Here is an 18926-nt window from a genome sequence, read left to right as displayed (position 1 = left end):
GCCAAGTGAAATATGAATCTTCTTTTATTTATGGAATAAAAAGAACACAGGTTAAACTAAAACACTGCCATACAAAGACCAAAACGTGATTCAACTCCCCCACGCATGCCCAAAGGAAGACCCTTACCCAAGCCCATCGCACTGCAGTCTGGCAATACAAGCCATACTTTACACAAATACTTACTCCTTTTGAATATCAGTTATTTATTAGTGACATCATATGAAGAGACAATACCGGGGACAAGTTCAACTCGGCTATGAAGGAGACGTTACAGCAGATCCCCGCGGCAGACGAGCTGTCTTTGTGGAAACGAACTCAAGCTGAACGCGCTTGTCCGACGCTACACAAAGAGAGACGGCTTGCTTATGCGGCAAAAGACCTACTACATTCAAAACACTAAACACAACAGCAAACGCATGCTAGACAAAGGAAAGGGAAAAGGTGGGAGAATGTGTTATGGCCATCACGTGAATTTGAAGTTAACCCCCTTAAACTAATTCAACCAATACTCTCTAGATGGGGCGAATATTTACAGGGAGGACAGGAAAGTCACAATATGCCGTACGTCTGGAACACATTGTGCTTTTCCAAAGATTTCCGCACTACGTATCTATCCAATGGCAAGACAATTTCAACAAAGACATATTTATCGAGCAGACAGCACAGTCAATCACATGGGCGTCTCTCTATACTACTGGATATAAAAAAAAAGGCATGGTGGATGCAATGTGTCCCCAAACAAGCCTCCACACCCGTGTGTGCTGACCACACACAACGAGCGAGGAGGGCCTCTCCGTCTGGTCAGCCGGTGGTGACCAGCACTCCGAAAAGGAGCGGTCAGGAAGCTTGTGTGAAGGTGCTGGTACGCCACAGTAAAATGATAGGGGGAGATGATGCAGAGGAGAGAAGCCCAGAGCACCAGACATACCGGCCTACAGGTCACGCCCCCCTCGATCCTAACCACAGATTTTCTTCACAAAATATCCCCAACGACCCCTCGTTCAAATCCGAAGCACAGAGAGTGGGGGTGAGACGTTGCTTCCGTCCGGGTCTTGCTACTTTTTGGTTGTTTTGCGGATCAGTGCCATTCTCTGAAAAGGAACACATTCAAATGGTTATTTAACATGTCCGCCCGGAGGCGCTGCGGAAAGAACCGCCGGCGAGCGTCCGAGAACGATCACCACCATCGTTCGGCGTGGGTACTGAGGAGTTGTTCTCAGCATGAGGTCAGAACCAGAGGCTGGTGAACTGACCTGTTTGTGGGCCTCTGTGGTACAAGCCTTCTTGTACGTCCGGATCTCATCCGAACCATAGCCAGGAATCCACATGTTCCACTGGCGCTCTGAGGGAGGGAGAGGGAGAGGGAGAGGGAGAGGGAAGGAGGGAGAGAGAGGGAAGGAGCAGAGTACACACAATGGAATCAATAAAAGCCTTCAGCCATTCTCTCCTGAACTGTGAAATCGAGGCGTTGATTTGCGCCCGCATCTGAAAAAGACCGTTTCTCTCCAGACGCGTCCGGCGCCAGAACTAACCGGGCCTTTGCCAGGGACCCCGACTACAGGCGCCGTTCGATCGGCCCCAAACCCCCGTGCTGTCGGCGCCGGCCCCGAGGCTCACCTAGATGCAGCTGCACGTCCTTCACCTCCAAGGTGTTGGACTTGCGGTGGCGAGCCAGCTGACAGGCCGCCGTCACCACGCTCTCGATGAAGTCGTCTGCGATCTGCAGCAGCATCTGACAGAAGAGACGGGGGCGAGGGGTGTTACATTCGGGTCAGGGGGCGTGTTCTAACTCATTAACGTAACACACAGGGGCCCGTCGGTGTTAAGGCGAACTACCGACCTCCTCCACGTCTTCGTCCAGCTGCTCGTTGGGGTCGATCTCCCTCACCAGGTCTTGCAGCTTCTTCTTGCTGAGCACCTGGGTAGAAGCGGAGGTGTGTTGTTGGAAGCACTAGAGAGCTGAGCTGCGTTCAAATTCAGCGAACATGGCCAACGTTGGCGAGCGTCCGCAAACTATTTGAAACTTTTTTTCAGTTAGCTTTGTGTTCGGCGCGGACTTTTGCATAACATAAGCCAACGGTCTGAGAAGGTCGTTTGCTGAGCAAAAATGGACGCTGGACTAGGGGGAATGTAATAGTATGATTGAATTAATCAATTGAATACCGGAGGCCCTTTTACTTCTGACTAACGTTACATAAGGTTGTACTAGTGGGACTACATCAAAAATATATCATCCAGAAAATCAGTATTGATCAAAGAGGGGCTCTCCATTCAAGTTTAACCTCTCAAAGAAAACACGAACGAACGCTTAATTTGAACGTGCGCCATGCCAGTTATACTACAACATCCAGAATTCTCAGGGGCATTTTGAGAGTTAAGGTTTAACGTCACAACACTGGACACCCAGACGAACAGTAAGGCTGAATAACACAACAATTTATTACCAAGTAGTGTATTAGCAGGGTATTAGGGTTATAGCTCACCTGGGTTCCCTCTGGACTGACTCGACCAGCAGGGCCAGATGTGCCCAGAGCCTTCCCCGGGACAGCTGTGCTGTTGGCCATGCTGGTGGCGAGAGGCGGCGTGGAGGAAGCCTCGGGTTTCACGCTGAAGAAGGTAGCACGGTTGGTCTGCGGTTGGTACTGGGTCATAATCTGACCCGTCTGGCGTCAGGCGGCCGAACCTCTCTCTGGGTCAGGAGGCCGAACCTCTCTCTGGGTCAGGAGGCCGAACCTCTCTCTGGGTCAGGAGGCTGAACCTCTCTCTGGGTCAGGAGGCCGAACCTCTCTCTGGGTCAGGAGGCCGAACCTCTCTCTGGGTCAGGAGGCCGAACCTCTCTCTGGGTCAGGAGGCGGAACCTCTCTCTGGGTCAGGAGGCGGAACCTCTCTCTGGGTCAGGAGGCGGAACCTCTCTCTGGGTCAGGAGGCGGAACCTCTCTCTGGGTCAGGAGGCCGAACCTCTCTCTGGGTCAGAAGGCCGAACCTCTCTCTGGGTCAGGAGGCCGAACCTCTCTCTGGGTCAGGAGGCCGAACCTCTCTCTGGGTCAGGAGGCCGAACCTCTCTCTGGGTCAGGAGGCCGAACCTCTCTCTGGGTCAGGAGGCCGAACCTCTCTCTGGGTCAGGAGGCCGAACCTCTCTCTGGGTCAGGAGGCCGAACCTCTCTCTGGGTCAGGAGGCCGAACCTCTCTCTGGGTCAGGAGGCTGAACCTCTCTCTGGGTCAGGAGGCCGAACCTCTCTCTGGGTCAGGAGGCTGAACCTCTCTCTGGGTCAGGAGGCCGAACCTCTCTCTGGGTCAGGAGGCTGAACCTCTCTCTGGGTCAGGAGGCTGAACCTCTCTCTGGGTCAGGAGGCCGAACCTCTCTCTGGGTCAGGAGGCTGAACCTCTCTCTGGGTCAGGAGGCTGAACCTCTCTCTGGGTCAGGAGGCTGAACCTCTCTCTGGGTCAGGAGGCTGCTTGGCCTCTAGAAGGACCAGGTCCGTGGTTCTGGAAACAGAGAGAGGCTGTTAATGTCATGTCCCCTGCTTACATAACAAGCTAGCTTGAAGCTGGTTGGCTAATGTGAGTTAGCTAGATATATCAAATACATTCTAGAAATACATCCTGTATCCTAGTTAGCTATTCTAACTGGTTAACGTTACTAGCTAATGCTAATGCTAGTAGAAAGATAGCTAATGTTAGCTGTGATCATTACCTAGCCGAGTCAAATGTCACATAAAAGTGGCAATCAAATAGCAAACGTGTCTAACGTGACGCTCATAAGCACATGAACAAACTGAAGACTCACTGTAGCTCCAGCTAGCTAAGCTAAGAGAGTTAGCTTGCATGATCCAGACACGTTAGCATGCTAGCTAGCTAGCCAGGTCCCCCAACAACACATGCCTGGGATCGAGACGTTCATACCATACCTGAACAAGCAAACACTATCTCCCCATGTCTTAATGTCTTGGACGGGATGTTTTGCAGGTTTTAGTCCAAAGTGAACAATCCGTTCACGTCTACTTGCTCACTAGCAACACACACAGCTTCGCAAGAAAACAGATTATTGTTTAGAACTTCCGTTTTTCCAAGTTGTGTTTCCGGTGATCAGTTCTGATGTTCCTCTGCTGCCCTCTAGTGGCTGACAACAGTATCTTCTTCTTCTTCTTCTTCATTGGCCAGACACGGTACTACACCCCTCCCAGACCCTCACACCCTAAGATGTAGACCAGTAGCGAACATAAAGCTTGCCACCGCCCTCCCCACCTCATACTGGTGACTCCCATGGCCCAAAAGGACCCTCAGAGACACAACTGGCTCCCCCACCCTCACCACATGAGCATGTCTGCCCTCTCCCTCCTGTACCTCCCCACCCTCACCACATGAGCATGTCTGCCCTCTCCCTCCTGTACCTCCCCATCCTCACCACATGAGCATGTCTGCCCCTCCCTCCTGTACCTCCCCACCCTCACCACATGAGCATGTCTGCCCTCTCCCTCCTGTACCTCCCCACCCTCACCACATGAGCATGTCTGCCCTCTCCCTCCTGTACCTCCCCATCCTCACCACATGAGCATGTCTGCCCTCTCCCTCCTGTACCTACCCACCCTCACCACATGAGCATGTCTGCCCTCTCCCTCCTGTACCTCCCGCACTCCAACATGCCTCACCGTGACAACAATGTATCACCCTACTACAATGTGTAACTAGGATTTTAAATATGTGTTATCTTTCATATGTAAACTTTCATATGCGTGCCAGACTCAGATTGGAGACTCTTGTCTTGGGAACTGGGACTTTCAAGTTCACTGGTGGAAATGTCAACTGGAAATATCAACTGGAATGCTTCCTGAACAGGGATTTCCACCTCACCTACCCCAACCTTGACCATGGACCTGATGACCCGCCCACAACAAGATTCAAGGACCTTTATCCTTATATCCTTTTTGTCTCCTCGGCCTTGTAGCAACAACATAATTAAATACAAGATAATAAAATGTGCATGTGTTTGTGTATGCACAGGCTGAGTGTGTGTGTGTATGTGTGTGTGTGTGTGTGTGTGTGTGTGTGTGTGTGTGTGTGTGTGTGTGTGTGTGTACGTGTGTGTGTGTGTGTGTGTGTGTGTGCTCATCATACTAGGAATTTTCTTTCGGTCGTGGTGCATAACATAGAAAGAACATTGGACAGGGTGCAGGGACGAGACAGGACAGTGCAAAGACAGGACAGGGCAAAGACAGGACAGTGCAAAGACAGGACAGTGCAAAGACAGGACAGTGCAAAGACAGGACAGTGCAAAGACAGGACAGTGCAAAGACAGGACAGTGCAAAGACAGGACAGTGCAAAGACAGGACAGTGCAAAGACAGGACAGTGCAAAGACAGGACAGTGCAAATACAGGGCAGTGCAAAGACAGGACAGTGCAAAGACAGGACAGTGCAAAGACAGGACAGTGCAAAGACAGGACAGTGCAAATACAGGGCAGTGCAAAGACAGGACAGTGCAAAGACAGGACAGTGCAAAGACAGGACAGTGCAAAGACAGGACAGTGCAAAGACAGGACAGTGCAAAGACAGGACAGTGCAAAGACAGGACAGTGCAAATACAGGGCAGTGCAAAGACAGGACAGTGCAAAGACAGGACAGTGCAAAGACAGGACAGTGCAAAGACAGGACAGTGCAAAGACAGGACAGTGCAAAGACAGGACAGGGCAAAGACAGGACAGTGCAAAGACAGGACAGGGCAAAGACAGGACAGTGCAAAGACAGGACAGTGCAAAGACAGGACAGTGCAAAGACAGGGCCGTGCAAAGACAGGACAGTGCAAAGACAGGACAGTGCAAAGACAGGACAGTGCAAAGAGCGAGTACAAAATGCTAGTGTAAAAAAGGATAAGCTAAGAAAAAACTATAGGCTATACAAAAAGTGCAGTCAGTGTATAAGTGTGCAGAGTGTAATGTGTATGTGAGTGTGTGTATGTGAGTGTGTGTATGTGAGTGTGTGTATGTGAGTGTGTGTATGTGTATATGGTGTGTGCGGCGTGATATGTGACACAAGCCTTGTTGAAGACGCTGATGGCCGTGGGGAAGAAGCTGTCTCCGTGGGGACGAAGCTGTCTCCGTGGGGACGAAGCTGTCTCCGTGGGGACGAAGCTGTCTCCGTGGGGAAGAAGCTGTCTCCGTGGGGACGAAGCTGTCTCCGTGGGGACGAAGCTGTCTCCGTGGGGACGAAGCTGTCTCTTCTCCATGCAGACGTGTCCTGATGGACCGCAGCCTCCTGCCTGAGGGGAGGGGCACAAAGAAATGATTGCCGGGGTTGGAGGGGTCGGCTGCAATCTTCCTGGCCCACTTCACAGTCCTGGAGTTGTGCAGGACCAGGAGGGAGGGCAGGTTACATTACTGTACATTACAGTCATTTAGCAGACGCTTTTATCCAAAACGACTAACAATAATTGCATTTAACGTAGGAAAAGCCAATGTACTACTACTTGCTAGAACTCACAAGTGCATCTTCTCTCTAAAACAAGTGACTAAGAGCATAATCTAGTGCTGAAGGCAAAGTGCAAGAATAGCAATCTAAAATACAATAGGTTGCAGCCGATCACCTTCTCGGCAGATTGGATGACACGCTGTAGTCTGGCGCTGTGGTTGGCTGTAGCGGTGGAGTACCAGGTGGTGATGGAGGAGGTGAGGATGGACTCGATGACGGAGGTGTAGAAGAGTACCATCATTTTCTATGGTAGTCCGAACATTTTCAGATGCCTCAGGAAGTACATACTCTGCTGTGCCTTCTTCGCGAAGGAACTAGTGTTTATTTCCCATTATACAACGGTTAGTTCTGGTTCTTGATTCTGATTGGCTGGAAGCCGTGTTAAAATACTTTGTAACACACACCTGGGACCTATCATTCCATTTTCAGTATTAATGCGCCTCCCATTTGCAGGGGCTGGTTTCTTTCTAAAGTCTACAATCAGCTCCTCTTGCCTTGAGAGCGTTGACTTGGTCTTGTCGATGCTGAGAAGGAGGTTGTTCTCCTGGCATCGCTGTGTCAGGTTGTTCACATTACTCCTGTAGGCCATCTCATCGGTGTTAGTAATCGGGCCTATTATCGTCCCTGGTGGAGCTGCGCGTGGCTACACAGTTGTAGGTGTACAGGAAGTAGAGAGGGCCCAGCACACAGCCCTGGGGGGCTCCTGTATTGAGAGTCAGAGGTGTTGTGGATATGGCGTTTTGTTTGTATGCAAATTGGTAAGGGTCCAGAGTGGGCGGTATCATGCAAACGATTAGATCTTTTAACAAGCCTCTCAAAGCATTTGGTTACTATAGAAGTGAGGGCAACAGGACGCTAGTCAATTAAGCATGTTACCATGTTTTTCTTTGGCAGGACAATGATGGATGGACTATTCCAGTAGAGAGGGAGAGGTTGAATATGTCCATGAACACATTAGCCAGCTGTGTCACGCACGTTCTGTTAACCCGACCAGATGGCTGCTCCGTGCAGCAACAAGAAGTGAAAGCTGTAGCCTAATACTGTTTATTATAGACATCGGTGTCTCATTAAATCAGTCGTACACCCAGTACAGCTCTCGGCTTTTTGTTTCCCCACTAAGACACTGGTAAGACAGTGTAAGACACGGGTAAGACAGTGTAAGACATTGGTAAGACAGTGTAAGACACGGGTAAGACAGTGTAAGACATTGGTAAGACAGTGTAAGACATTGGTAAGACAGTGTAAGACATTGGTAAGACAGTGTAAGACATTGGTAAGACAGTGTAAGACACTGGTAAGACAGTGTAAGACATTGGTAAGACAATGTAAGACATTGGTAAGACACTGGTAAGACACGGGTAAGACAGTGTAAGACATTGGTAAGAGTGTAAGACATTGGTAAGACAGTGTAAGACATTGGTAACACAGTGTAAGACACAGATAAGACACTGGTAAGACACGGGTAAAACACAGGCTGTATTATAAAGCGTTGCCTTTATTTTCTCATTAACATTAGCTTAAAACACGTAAACTATAGACTGTGTGATTTAGTAGAAGACATATAGCCTAATGTATTCTACCCAGGGACACGTCTACTTTTGAAATGCACATAGATATGTCGCCTTAGGTGTCCTGGCTTAGCCTCATTCTATAGAGCCACATGTTAGGCTTCTCATTTAGGGAGTAGTTTATCATAGCCTACCTACGTTGCCACAAAGGAAAGGCGCATCAAGGGTGGGGGACAATATGTTTACTGTACATTTTAATTGTTTCTTCTCGTGAGGGAAGTGAAACCACCCGGCCGCCCTCTTCTCGTGTTGTTCTTAGGCCTAGGCGTGCTATTGTATGACAAGCCGTATCTGATGACAGGGCTGATAATTCCGTGCTAGAATTCATCCAGAGAAGAATAACGATCGCTAGATAGAGGCCTATTCAACCGCAATCGTTTTCTCGGAGTGTCTCGGAAATCTAACTTCAACAAAACGTTGTGTTGGGTGAAGCGCCGCGTAAAACTACCCGACGCGCAGAAGCGTCAAACTGAAACATAATGCAGCCTTTCAGTTGTGGTACACTCGGGTCATTGACCTTTGGGCTCTGTGCACCAGCTCCACTACTTCCTGAAAGTCACTTGGCATCTTTATTTATTTATGATTGGATTAAGTGATTAATCAGATGTGTGCTGGGTCTGCGGCACACCTGATTAATCACTTAATCCAATCATATAGGACAGGAAATAAAGATGCCAAGTGACTTTCAGGAAGTAGTGGAGCTGGTGCACAGAGCCTGGAAACATGACGCGCTTTTGTAAAAGCTTATAAGACCATCGTTTTATTACAGAATGTCAACATCGCCAAGCCTACATTCTCCTTGAAACCAAATGGAGAATTGAAACTAAAATAACTTCCAAAAATACTCTGCAAATTTCAGCATAGCTCATAGTTATTAGAGTAGGGGACGAAAACTGGGTTTGAGGAAGAACTAAAGGCCACGCCCCTTCTTATATGAATAAATAGAGCCCAACTTTCATTTCAGACAGTTCGTATCTCATGAGGACAGCTTGACAATTTCACAATCGACGCCCTCGAGTATCAAAAGATATGAAAGGATTTTTGTTCTTCGCAATCTTAGTGATTGTACACATTCATGGCAGCTTTGGTAAATATTATCTTATTCATGGTTATTATTTCCTGCTAACTCCTCTCACTTCATTATGCGTTTCAGTTTTCACTGATTGTACTCGGCAACATTCCAACTTGATTTCAATTACTGATTCATCATCTTTTCATCTGTACATTTAGCTTTTATTTAGCCTGTATGTGTGCGTGCGTGCGGTGTGTGTGTGTGTGTGGGTGGGGGACTTCATAGGAAATGTTTACCATCACTGCGAGAGGATTGGCGTTTCCCTGATAAACCACTTGAATGTGGAACTGAGAGTGTGAAACCAATTTATTTCTATTGAACTGCAAGTGTGAAACCAATTTAATTCTAGTGCCTAAGCCCGATGAGACTTACAGTCTGTGTGATATGAGAAATCAACTCAAGTCGCTGAACAACAGGAGCCTGGTTGTTTTCAATGTGTGTTGTTTGTGTCGCAGGTCTGTGAAAGTGTGACACTTCCTGCAAACGGTGCACAAGGAAGGAAATGTGACAAATAAGTCAAGCTGAGAGTCTGTTGTAATCAGTATCGTTTCTAAAGCAGAAGAACCCGTTGGTGTAGTTGATATGTTCCTGTGTTTGGGCTTGGATGTTTCATTCTTGCTGAAGGCCAACCCAGCCCGCGCAGACAAAGAGTCGGAAATGGGAGAAGTTGTTTTGGAAACGTGCGGCCGAACGCGCAACACATGAGATCCCGCAGGCGTACCTGCGCACGCAGTTTAGACCTAGCCTGCAGTGAAACAACTTATCCCACTTTCCCCCTAGACAGTTCCTCAGGCACCATGGTCTCATGAAGCTGTAATTTGTTTTTCTTTCTCCTTGTCCGTCAGCCACTCTGACGGTCCGGGGTCCAGCTCAGCCGGTTCTGGAGGGGGACTTGGTCACCTTGGAGTGCCTGATCTCCGACCCGGAGCTCAACGCCAGTCAGGTTTACTTTGAGCGCTTGTCTAAGGTGAGCTTACACTGTCAACAGCAGCAGCAGCAGCAGCATGGCGTGTTCATACCAGCTATTGTGTTACTAGTTCCCAGAAAGCCAGACACCAAACGTGAGAGCTGGCCACCAGCCAGTTACATGAATGTTTCCGCCGTCGAGAAGAGACTGCCTACGCCACAGTTTGCAAAAATGTGTTTGCTCGCTGCTCACAGCGTGCGGCTTATCGGTCGCACGGTATTTAAAAAGGCCAGCGCTTCGGTGCCGAGCGGCCCGGAGACTGGGTCATCCTCGGGAGGGCGGTCACACATTATCAGGGCGTCTTCTTATGACAGCGCCCGACTGCTGCTGTTTGCAGATTAGATAAATGTCATTCTTTTTTATTTTCTCCCTCTCTCCCCCCCCCCTCCCCCCCCCACCGTCAGTACATGAAGGAGTGGTACCGCCTGGAGCCGGAGAAGGAGAGGGATGTCTACGGCTACGGCTACCGCTGTTTCGCGGGCTACGGCGTGGAGATCAGCCGCGCCGACGGACGCCTGCTCCTGTTCATCGCCAACGTTCAGAGCTTCTTCCAGGGACCCTACCGCTGCGCCACCGAGAACGCCACCGCCGCCAGTAACGTCTCTGAGCCCCTGACCCTCGCCGTGCACTGTGAGTATACGGGGGTCCGGGGCCCCTGACCCTCGCCGTGCACTGTGAGTATATGGGGGTCCGGGGCCCCTGACCCTCGCCGTGCACTGTGAGTATACGGGGGTCCGGAGCCCCTGACCCTCGCCATACACTGTGAGTATACGGGGGTCCATGGCCTCTGACCCTCGCCGTGCACTGTGTGTATACTTGTATATTTGGTCAAGTCTGACATAATGAGGTGGGAGAATGCGGAAGTGCCCGTTGTCTCCAATGTTAAACGATCGCCACTTCAAGAACCGAAATAATAAAACTAACAGGCAGAGTACAATATGAAAATTACAAACTCATCATAACCACACTCCGATTGTTGCTGATGCTCATTCACTTACATGTATTTCCAAACGCGAAAACAACAGCAATGAAAAACAATTGGAGTCGGTTATGATGAGTTTGTAATTCCGATAGTGTACTCTGCCTAGTTTTACTGTATCGATTCTTGAAGTGGTGTTATCATAGCGATCTTTCAACATTGAAGACAACTGGTGCTTCTGCATTCTCCCACCTCGTTACGTCAGACTTGACAAAATGGCGGCCGTGTGAATAAGGTGAACGGGTGGGGGACCACATGTACAACTAATTAAATCCACCTGATATCAGATTGTGTCACTGAGCCATAGCGCCCTAGTAGCGTCCTACTTCAATGACTCACCCCTACCAGTTGCCACGTCTTGTTATTCCAGCATTTCCGCCTGCGTGGTGAAATTGCGGCCTGTAACTTAGCTCCGCCCCTTAAACGCCTTAAACGTACATAATATTATTATAATTTATAACAACATAATATTATTATTACCCTGGCATCCGCAGAGTCTGGGTCTGCTGATGCGCCACTGACACTGTCAAGGACATGACGAAGGGGGCGTGTCCTAGCACCCCCCCCCCCCCCCCCCCCCCACTTCTCTGTGGCGTCCAAATGGAGCGTAATGTGGTTTGATAGGCTCCCCCGCCCGGCACACGGATCAATAGGGAGGAGTGATTAGAAGGGACAGCCGGAGAGGAGGGCCGATGCTCGATGGAAACGCTCCCTCAATTGACGTGGGGGCGGGAGGAAAATGAAGCATTATACACAGCACGGCACCACTGTAACGACTCTGGGAGATGAAGCCTATCAGAACTATCGACCGCGCCGGCCCGGGGGACTGCGTGGGGGGGGGGGGGGGGTTTGAAGAGAGCTCCTCAAATAGACCCCGAGTTGTTTACTCAAGATCCTCTACACACACCGTGGCCCAACACACACACACACACACACACACACACCCTAACCTCCTCTGTTAACCGGTCCTGTAATCCTGCTCTCAGACATGCGGGAGCTCACGGTGTTTCGGGAGGGGTACAGTCGCTACTTCACCAGCTCGCTGCAGGACCTGCGCGTGCCACTAGGGGACGACGTGGAGGTGAACTGCTCCGCCTCGGCCTCCCAGGCCCTCACGTACTACTGGAGGAAGGAGGTTAGAGGCCGACCGGCCCCCATCACCGGGGCTGTCTCTCTTTCTCTGTCTCTCTTTCTGTCTCTTTCTCTGTCTCTCTTTCTGTCTCTCTTTCTCTGTCGCACTCTGTGTTCGTCGCTCGCTCACTCACTCTGCCTCACACACACACACACACACACACACATTCTCTCTCCCCAACCCCCCCCCCCCCCCCCCCCTCTCTCTCTGTCTAAATGGAAGGCTTCTTTGATTGGTCGTTCCCTCTCGGGGCAGCGGTTTGCCCACTCAGAGGATTAATAGTGTAATGATGTCTAGAGAGTCAGTCAACCTGAAAACAGCTATGTGGATAGATTCTTAATGATTTTTCCATTGTCTGGTTAACCACGCTGAAATTATTGCGCTAGCTGTATCCGACACAACAAGCCTCTTAGCTCCGACCTCGGTGTAAATGCCAGTCTTGTAACAGCTATTTAAAATGGAAACGTGGTGGGTGAATTTGCTGCCCCCTACTGGTAGAATGTAGCATGTGCCGGTTCAGTCACATAACAGGACACGTGTAGAGGCATGCAGGCATGATGGATGACTTGCCCTTTCATCATTTGATAAAAGCATTATGCCTGATGTTCTTATGTATAGAAATCATTCCAAATCGGGTTTTCGACAACGGATTCAATTCTCACCCTTCAGCCTCTCCCCGCCAGGCCTTTGTCATGTCATTTGGTGTCACGCCTCCACGCGTGAGCGTCCGTTCAGCGTGTTACACACAAACACCAGGGTGTCCCCCCTCCCTGACGGAGGCTGGCCTCGCCTCACTGAGCCCCACGCCCCCCCCCCACCTCGCCATACGGCGTTTGCAGAAATGTTTGGAAACGTTTGGATTTGAGCGTATGGTTATATAAAGGCAGAATGTAGGGGTGTGCGTGTGCGCACGTGTGTGTGTGTGTGTTGTTAGGGGGGTTAGAGGTGTGTAGGGAAACAGTTGTTTTTTCTGCAGCCAGGTAGATATGACACAGTCCAGGCTAGCGGAGGGACAGCAGCTGATGGCGCTCTGCCTTTGGTAATGACGTCTGGGTGGAGAGACGTGATTGGAGCGAACCGGGAGCTGGATTTGCATACAGAATGTTGTTTTGGCCAAACCTGGCATTTACTGGAAATCCTCTTAATTCATCCCCATACAAATCCAATGGACTTCCTTGGCAGGAGATGAGCTTCCCGGGAGCCAAATCATTTGCATTGGTGTAATTTTTTTGTTTTTTGTTGGTTGGCGGGTTTGTCTCCTCATCACGGTCTCTCCTGTTGTCTTCCTCTCCCCTGGGTGTTGTTCTGTTTTTTTTCTGTCCTCGCTATTTTTGTGTCAACAATTCCCCCCGCTCTGGTTCATGTTAGCGGCGTGCGCCGCTACCGAGCTATTCTCCGCTGATCTCCTCATCTAGGTCACTGGCTGGTGTTGTTTATGTTCATTACCGCTCAGGTAATCCTGTCTTATGACTGAATTATTGTCCTGCCTAATACAGCTGAGATAAGAATAGAGTTCTGTCTGTATCTCTCTCTCTCTCTCTCTACCTTTCTCTGCTCCTTTCTGAGTGCCTCTCCCTCTTTCTCTCCCTCTTTCTCTCCCTCCATCCTTCTCCTGCCCTCTCTCCCCCACCCCACCCTCTCTCTCTCTCTCTCCACCCTCTCCCTCTTTCTCTCCCTCCATCCTTCTCCCGCCCTCTCTCCCCCACCCTCTCTCTCTCTCTCTCTCCCCACCCTCTCCCTCTTTCTCTCCCTCCATCCTTCTCCCGCCCTCTCTCCCCCACCCCACCCCCACCCTCTCTCTCTCTCTCTCCACCCTCTCCCTCTTTCTCTCCCTCCATCCTTCTCCTGCCCTCTCTCCCCCACCCCACCCCCCCACCCTCTTTCTCTCTGTCTTTCTCACTCCACCCTCTCCCTCTTTCTCTCCCTCCATCCTTCTCCTGCCCTCTCTCCCCCACCCCCCCACCCACCCTCTCTCTCTCTCTCTTTCTCACTCCACCCTCTCCCTCTTTCTCTGCCTCCATCCTTCTCCCGCCACCCTCTCTCTCTCTGTCTCTCACTCCGCCCTCTATCTCTTACTCTCTCTCTCTCACTCCGCCCTCACTCTCTTTCCCTCCCTCTCTCCCAGGGTGAGGATTGGATCTTGCCCAGCTCCAAGCTGAGCCTGAAGAAGGTGCGTGCTGAGGACGGGGGCTCGTTCACCTGCGTGGCGTCCCACCCCGCCGTGGCCTCGCTGAGGAAGAGCCTCACCATCAGCATCACCGTGCTGCCAGGTGACACCTTCATGTTCTTCACCTAGAGCTACGCTAGGGACTTATAGGAGAGGGGCAGGTAGTTCTAGGAGAGGGGCAGGTAGTTCTAGGAGAGGGGCAGGTAGTTCTAGGAGAGGGGCAGGTAGTTCTAGGAGAGGGGCAGGTAGTTCTAGGAGAGGGGCAGGTAGTTCTAGGAGAGGGGCAGGTAGTTATAGGAGAGGGGTAGGTAGTTATAGGAGAGGGGCAGGTAGTTCTAGGAGAGGGGTAGGTAGTTCTAGGAGAGGGGCAGGTGGTTCTAGGAGAGGGGCAGGTGGTTCTAGGAGAGGGGCAGGTGGTTCTAGGAGAGGGGCAGGTAGTTCTAGGAGAGGGGCAGGTGGTTCTAGGAGAGGGGCAGGTAGTTCTAGGAGAGGGGCAGGTAGTTCTAGGAGAGGGGCAGGTAGTTATACCTGTAGGAGAGGGGCAGGTGCACTGGATTGGTAGTAGTGTTTGGGTTGAGTATAGCACGGTGATGAAGCAACTTGTTACCGGTTCCACTTTTCAATATTTCTTGCATCTCACCATAGACTTTACACGGGGGGGGGGGGGGGGGGGGGTGTTAATAAATTAGACAACGAACCCACCCTCTCAGTAGCCTACAACATTGGTCATTAGATCTTTATGAATTGTACTTTTAAAGAGCTACACTACCACTGTGAGTTGACAAGCAAAAAAAGAACCCAAAAAAAGCAACTCCGCAGTTATTTCAACGCTGCAACAGCTCAGACAGAGACCCGGTACTCTACAGGGGTGGGGACAGGGTCGCAGGACCCAGGGGTGGGGACAGGGTCGCAGGACGCAGGACCCAGGGGTGGGGACGGGGTCGCAGGACCCAGGGGTGGGGACGGGGTCGCAGGACCCAGGGGTGGGGACAGGGTAGCAGGACCCAGGGGTGGGGACAGGGTCGTAGGACCCAGGGGTGGGGACAGGGTCGTAGGACCCAGGGGTGGGGACAGGGTCGTAGGACCCAGGGGTGGGGACAGGGTGGCAGGACCCAGGGGTGGGGACAGGGTGGCAGGACCCAGGGGTGGGGACAGGGTGGCAGGACCCAGGGGTGGGGACAGGGTGGCAGGACCCAGGGGTGGGGACAGGGTGGCAGGACCCAGGGGTGGGGACAGGGTCGCAGGACCCAGGGGTGGGGACAGGGTCGTAGGACCCAGGGGTGGGGACAGGGTCGCAGGACCCAGGGGTGGGGACAGGGTGGCAGGACCCAGGGGTGGGGACAGGGTCGTAGGACCCAGGGGTGGGGACAGGGTCGCAGGACCCAGGGGTGGGGACAGGGTGGCAGGACCCAGGGGTGGGGACAGGGTCGCAGGACCCAGGGGTGGGGACAGGGTCGCAGGACCCAGGGGTGGGGACAGGGTAGCAGGACCCAGGGGTGGGGACAGGGTCGCAGGACCCAGGGGTGGGGACAGGGTGGCAGGACCCAGGGGTGGGGACAGGGTGGCAGGACCCAGGGGTGGGGACAGGGTGGCAGGACCCAGGGGTGGGGACAGGGTGGCAGGACCCAGGGGTGGGGACAGGGTCGCAGGACCCAGGGGTGGGGACAGGGTGGCAGGACCCAGGGGTGGGGACAGGGTCGCAGGACCCAGGGGTGGGGACAGGGTCGTAGGACCCAGGGGTGGGGACAGGGTCGGTGGGGACAGGGTGGCAGGACCCAGGGGTGGGGACAGGGTCGTAGGACCCAGGGGTGGGGACAGGGTCGCAGGACCCAGGCCGAGCAGCTCTGGGATTGGCTAGCGGTGAGCGCGTACGATGACCACCTAAGGCATACGAACCTCCCAATGCCTCGTTTGTGAGCTCGGGAATTAAAGAACTCTCTCCGAGTTAAAACGCCAGGAGGAGAAGAAGAGAACTAATTACTGTACATACAAATGTATGCTGATCCAATATATGACCTGTGGAAGGATTATTCTGCATTAGAGGCACCACACACGTTTACACACGCTGCCTTATCTGTCAGGGTCATTTATAACCCCAATGATTATCATTAATTCAATTATGCAGCCTCTAAAGTGCAATTTAGGCAATTACATTATACATGTGAAAACACGGTAAAATTATACACTAAATATGCTTTATTAGGACCAACGCTTCATCATCAGTCATACTTTGTTCTACTGTCCAATTTGTATCCGGTGTACGAGCGGGTAATGCAAAACAAAACATATTAATTAAATAAATTAAATAAAAAAACATTGTAATAACCTTTTATTCACGGGAATGAATACTGCTATGCACTGTTGATTATTATCTATAGTCAGCTTGTTGGTATTAATATTAACACTGCCCCCTCTCCCTGTGTCCTCCAGAGGATGCCTCTTGGTACGAGTCCACCAACGGCCGTCTCGTGCTGATGACCTCAGCGGCGGGCGTGGCCATGCTGGTGCTCATCCTGTCCATGTCCGTGTTCTTGTGCCGCAGGGTCAAGCAGAGCAGGAGCATCAAGGGACCCATGTGAGTGAGGGGCCCCGGCCCCTGAGCCCTCGGTGACCTTCTTGACTGTGTGTGTGTGTGTGTGTCTCTCTCTCTCTCTCTTTTCTGTCCTTTAGGTCTCATTCCGTTCCCTCCATCCCCCTTTATGTCAATACATTATGCAACTGTTAATTTAATATTTAATTTTCATTTCAACGGTTCCAAGGCTAGCACTCCTTATAAAGTGTGTGTGTGTGTGTGTGAGAGGGGGAGAGAGAGAGAGAGAGAGAGAGAGAGAGCGTGTGTGTGCGTGCGTGTATGCCTGTGTTCATGCCTGCCTGTGTGTGTGTGTGTGTGTGTGTGGAAAACTGGGTCTAGGTGGATCTGACAGGCTTGGCTCAGTCTGAACCTCTCCTTGGCTCTCCTGTGTGTGTACACACACACACACACACACACACACACACACACACTCACTCCCTGACACAGGCGTGTGCAAAGGAAGGCGGCTCAGGGTTTCCAAGCGTAGCTCCACAGCATGGGTTTAGCTCTGCTTCCGTCGCTGAACGAGATGCTTCCGTCACGCCACCCTAATAAAAACCCTCCCAGGTTTCATGTCTCTGTGGTTTCACCCACAGCTCCCTCAAGCAGCTTGTGACCTCGCAGGTTGAGGTGCGTTTAGCTCTATATCGGCTGGACAGATATACTCATAAATACATAGACACGTGGCTCCATGCGTAGATGACAGTATAGACTGGTCACAGTTGTTATAAGGGTGTGAGGTTTGGATGGAGCTCTATGTATTTGTGGGTGTGTCTTTGCATGAGAGAAGGTGAAAGAAAGAAAGAAAGAAAGAGGCAGAAGCATATACTAATAGACTACAGCCTTCTCTGTAAAGCGCATTGTGTTGCCTCTGTGTATGGAATGCGCTATACAAATAAAGTTTCATTTGATTCTTTCACCTGCAGTGATGACCACTCCCAGAAGAAGCCCATCTACAAGGCCAGCGTGGAGTCTCTGCCCTCCACCAGCGGGGACAAGCAGCCCCTGGTCTGACCGCTCGGAGGGCTGGAGGAGGGGGGGGAGGGGAGGAAGTGAGGAATAGGATAAAGGAAGGGTGCCAAAAAGGAGGAGAGGTGTTAAGGTTATGGATGACTGTGTTAATCCGGGAAGGAGGGCGGAGGTGGGGGTGGGGGTGGTACGGAGACTGGATGCAGAATAAAATCGAAGGCTTTGTAAAGGGTGGAGGGTGGAAGAGAGAGTTGGATAAGTGATTGTTTTACCGGGCGGTGTATAACCCGTTTTCAGCAGGGCATGGGCTTCAAGGGTGTTTCTGGAACAAAGGATGGTCAAAGTTCTGTCTATTGATTTTGCAAGCTTACAAAATGGAGATTCTGAGGTGAAGTGGGTAAGTTCTGTGTGCTGAACGAGTATCTTTCTCAAAGCATTTCATAGGCACAGTTATACTGTAGCCTTGAGCTTAAAAAATAAAAAATCATTGTCTCATATCACTGTGGCCCTGTGTAGCACACAAAGCCTTTTTTTCCTGCAATATTGATGATTTTACCAGACATAGATTGTTGAAGATGAATCTTTTTTTTTTTTTCAGAATAAGATGAAATGCAACCTTGAAATGTGTATATGTGCTAGAGTGCAATATTTGAATGCCGATAACTGAAAAAATGTGACTTTGCACTTCGCTATTCTTTTCACTGTACTTTTGATATCTAGGGCATTAAACTGCTTTGAGAAATCCAGAGTGTCATACTTTAGTGTTCAAAACTGATTTTCTTTAGGCCCAGGAAATATGGAGCCGAGTGGAGTATCGACAATGTGGTGAAAGCAGCCAGACGCTGGTGCACGCTTGGCAGCACACTCAATCTGATGCCATCCTGGGCCTGCATCCTCCTTCTATGCCGGCTTGTTTACCACAGTTATTCTCCACTAGACACGGCTTTCCTCTAAAATTGACCTTTACTGAAAATAACCTCTCTCTCCCTCCTCTTTTCTCTCTCCTCACAGCTGCCTCTCCCTACACCCCTCTCT

The 18926-nt window shown here is 51.0% G+C and overlaps 2 protein-coding genes across 3 annotated transcripts; one reads left to right on the top strand and one right to left on the bottom strand.

Annotated features, from left to right (window-relative positions):
* Positions 1 to 6: 6 nt before the first annotated feature.
* taf12 (TAF12 RNA polymerase II, TATA box binding protein (TBP)-associated factor) lies at positions 7 to 3223 on the bottom strand. Of its 2 annotated transcripts, XM_084463154.1 has the most exons (6): positions 3135 to 3223; positions 2485 to 2959; positions 1842 to 1919; positions 1619 to 1733; positions 1255 to 1343; positions 7 to 1092 (listed from the first exon to the last, which is right to left on the bottom strand). In XM_084463154.1, exons 2-6 carry the CDS (start codon positions 2650 to 2652, stop codon positions 1057 to 1059), a joined length of 486 nt encoding a protein of 161 aa, XP_084319280.1. In that variant the 5' UTR covers positions 2653 to 2959; positions 3135 to 3223; the 3' UTR covers positions 7 to 1056. The 2 variants fall into 2 exon arrangements, with proteins under 2 accessions (XP_084319280.1, XP_084319281.1); XM_084463155.1 differs by lacking the exon at positions 3135 to 3223 and having other exon boundaries at positions 2485 to 3040.
* A 5778-nt stretch (positions 3224 to 9001) lies between these two features.
* Positions 9002 to 18635, top strand: LOC311329289 (vascular endothelial growth factor receptor 2). Its single transcript, XM_084463151.1, has 7 exons — positions 9002 to 9120; positions 9951 to 10072; positions 10477 to 10702; positions 12038 to 12186; positions 14309 to 14453; positions 16781 to 16925; positions 17849 to 18635. The coding sequence occupies exons 1-7, from the start codon at positions 9063 to 9065 to the stop codon at positions 17934 to 17936; spliced, it is 933 nt and encodes a 310-aa protein (XP_084319277.1). The 5' UTR covers positions 9002 to 9062; the 3' UTR covers positions 17937 to 18635.
* The last annotated feature ends 291 nt before the right edge of the window (positions 18636 to 18926 follow it).

Source organism: Borostomias antarcticus (assembly GCF_949987555.1).
Source record: "Borostomias antarcticus genome assembly, contig: scaffold_184, whole genome shotgun sequence".
In the NCBI taxonomy this organism is placed as follows: Eukaryota; Metazoa; Chordata; class Actinopteri; order Stomiiformes; family Stomiidae; genus Borostomias; species Borostomias antarcticus.
Note: the sequence above shows the minus strand (reverse complement) of the source record. Positions and strands in the feature narration are given on the sequence as shown.